Source organism: Vigna angularis, chromosome 10, assembly GCF_016808095.1.
Source record: "Vigna angularis cultivar LongXiaoDou No.4 chromosome 10, ASM1680809v1, whole genome shotgun sequence".
NCBI classification, from domain to species: Eukaryota; Viridiplantae; Streptophyta; class Magnoliopsida; order Fabales; family Fabaceae; genus Vigna; species Vigna angularis.
Genome location: NC_068979.1, coordinates 2,202,677 through 2,205,209, shown reverse-complemented (window position 1 = coordinate 2,205,209; position 2,533 = coordinate 2,202,677). Strand labels below are relative to the sequence as shown.

Genomic DNA, 2,533 nt, shown 5'->3' with positions numbered 1-2,533 from the left:
CATAGCGACAAAAACAAACTCAAAAGTCTAAAAAACCACCTCCCCAATTTTAAACCAAATGGACCCCGTATCACGCCTACACCCTAGGGTCAAAATGAAACTCAAAAGTCTCAACCTTTTTACTACTCTGCTTCCTGTCGCACCACACATAAAGCTCCTACATAAAACACGTTACCAGCAAAGCAACCCCAACCCCACCTCCAACATAGAACACATCACCAACAAACCAACCCCACCTCCCATCAACCCAAAAATCAGAGATTGGTCCCCCACAACCCCACATCAATAAACCGATGTAGCAAAAAATTACATTGCGACAAAAACTACACAGCCTAAGACAGAAAATAAAAAATCAAAAACCTGTACCGTAAAATCCGAAGACGAAACGCACGACAGAAATCGATACACCAAGCACACGCCTCCACAATAAACCAATGAAGCGCCTCAATAACGTTCACAACAAACGACTAAGGTGTCTAAAAGATGAAACTGAGAACCATATGACAGTGGTGGAAATCGAGTTTCTTAAGAAAACTCAAATGGGGATTTCGATTCTGAAAAAACAAACCCTAGTAGGTGTTTTTCCACTTTTACCCTCCACCACTTTGCAGTTTTTTTTCAAAAAAGCTGACGTGGACCGTGTCAAATGAGTGTAAGTGACACGTAGGCGTGTCACCCTATTACTACTCTTTCTTCTCTTAATCATGCATTCGTATATATTTCCCTCTAAATTCCTCCGCATCTTTCATAAACTAATGCACCATTCTCATTCTTGTCTTTCAATTATTAGCACTAATCGAACAGTCAAATACACGTCAAAATAAAAATTAAAAAAGCAAAAACATATTTATCTCCAAACAAACACTACTGTCTTCTGTACCTTGATAATCTTGTTGAACTTCCTCTGGCTTCTCTTCGCTCTGTATTTAGAGATTTTTTCTTTTCTTTCTTCGGCACTGTAACGCCCCACTTTGAAGTATGCTTCCTCCAACAAGGGGCTCTCCACTTGAGACATATCTGTTGCTTTCGTGTTCTGAACAGAAACTAAAACGAAGTTTAATAATAAAAATAAAATAAATATGTTCTATTTGCTGTCTTGGTAATTAACCTTCGAAAGACAATCATGACGATATTAATCACAAACGAAGATAAGTACTACATTAAAAATAAAGTTAATAAATTTAAGAAGTGGGTTTGTTACTGAACCTGTAAATCTCCAGTACTGTACACCCTCCTCATTTGTCCCGTGAAGAAACTGTTTTCGGGGGAAATCAGAGCATGCAATTGAAAATTTGTGGAATCCATGAGAGTGTCGTGGTGAGGTTCAACGGGGAAACCTGGCTTCACCCCGAAAGAGTTACAGCTGAAGCTCCTTTGTATTACCTTCGATGCACTATCAGAAGAAGCATGAAAAGTTTGAGAAAGAAAGTGCTGATTGCAGGAGTAATCCACACCCATTTGGCACTCCTCACCTGTCACTTCGGAGCCATGCAAAGCAGAGAAATTTCTAAACTCAGACTTTATATTTGAGCCATTTGATAGAGGCTGCGCCAGGTTAGCATGACAGAGGCTCTGGTTTTTCTGAGGAGAATAAGAGAATAAAGAAGGGTGAAGAGAATTGGTAAAATTCCCTTTAGCTACATCATGAACCGGAGAGGCAGTGAGGAAAGGGAAGGAATAAGGGTCCGAGAAAAACATAAGATTTCCATCTGTATCATAGGAGACCATGTTGTCTGTGTCTGAATGTCTGGGGAAAGGAATGTCAAAAGTATAGAGATCAGAAGACATTGAAATTAACAGTATTCTACCCTGAGTCCTCTACAACTGAAGGAAAGTTCTAGGTTTCTTGACTCAATGAAAAAATGAAAGTGATAAAGCTTTTGTGTTTGTTTATGCGAAGCCGCAAAGCTCTGACTTATTTAATGGAGGGCCTGCACTACAGCAACAACACAATTCCAAATTCATTACTAACTCTTCTCACTCTCTCTCTCTCTCTCTCTCATGGCATGACACAGAGAGAGACAACGAGTGCGTTTGTGTGAGTTCATGCTTCTCTTTGTTCGTTCCCTATAAAAATATGATTTTCTCCCAATGTTGCCCTTATACTTTTGTAAGAGTGATTGTTACGGAAATATTACTGTTTAAAAGTAATTGATTTTGATAGATTATTTTAGAAATATGTTACAAATAATTACTTCTTTCAAGTATAGGAAATAAAACACTACAAATTAGATTTAATTTCTGATGTGGTAATTGAATTTCATAAGAAAATAAAATTGTTTTTGTTATAAATTATATAAAAAATTGAAATTTATAAAAACAAATTGATTCCTTCAAATTGCATAATTTAATATTTTTCTTTAAAAACTATGACCAGAGATTTTTTTTTATGTTATTGGTGTGTTTTCAGTTCAGTTAAAACTCATTAGTTCATTCAGCCGAAATAATTATGAAAAGAATAATATTATAGTCGAAGTCAATTTCAATCTTAATTGAAATATCTTAATAAATTTAATTGATGATTATTTTTGAC

The 2,533-nt window shown here is 36.3% G+C and overlaps 1 protein-coding gene across 1 annotated transcript; it reads right to left on the bottom strand.

The window, feature by feature from the left end:
* Positions 1-323: 323 nt before the first annotated feature.
* On the bottom strand, positions 324-1,967 carry LOC108320314 (uncharacterized). The gene is made up of 3 exons (XM_017551704.2): positions 1,207-1,967; positions 881-1,033; positions 324-332 (listed from the first exon to the last, which is right to left on the bottom strand). Exons 1-3 carry the CDS (start codon positions 1,786-1,788, stop codon positions 324-326), a joined length of 744 nt encoding a protein of 247 aa, XP_017407193.1. The 5' UTR covers positions 1,789-1,967.
* Positions 1,968-2,533: the final 566 nt, after the last annotated feature.

Coding starts and splice junctions, on each gene's coding strand:
- LOC108320314 (XM_017551704.2), bottom strand. CDS start 1,788: ATGTCTTCTGATCTCTATACTTTTGACATTCCTTTCCCCAGACATTCA. Junction 1,034..1,206: donor ACAGTACTGGAGATTTACAG/GTTCAGTAACAA, acceptor GTTTCTGTTCAG/AACACGAAAGCAACAGATAT.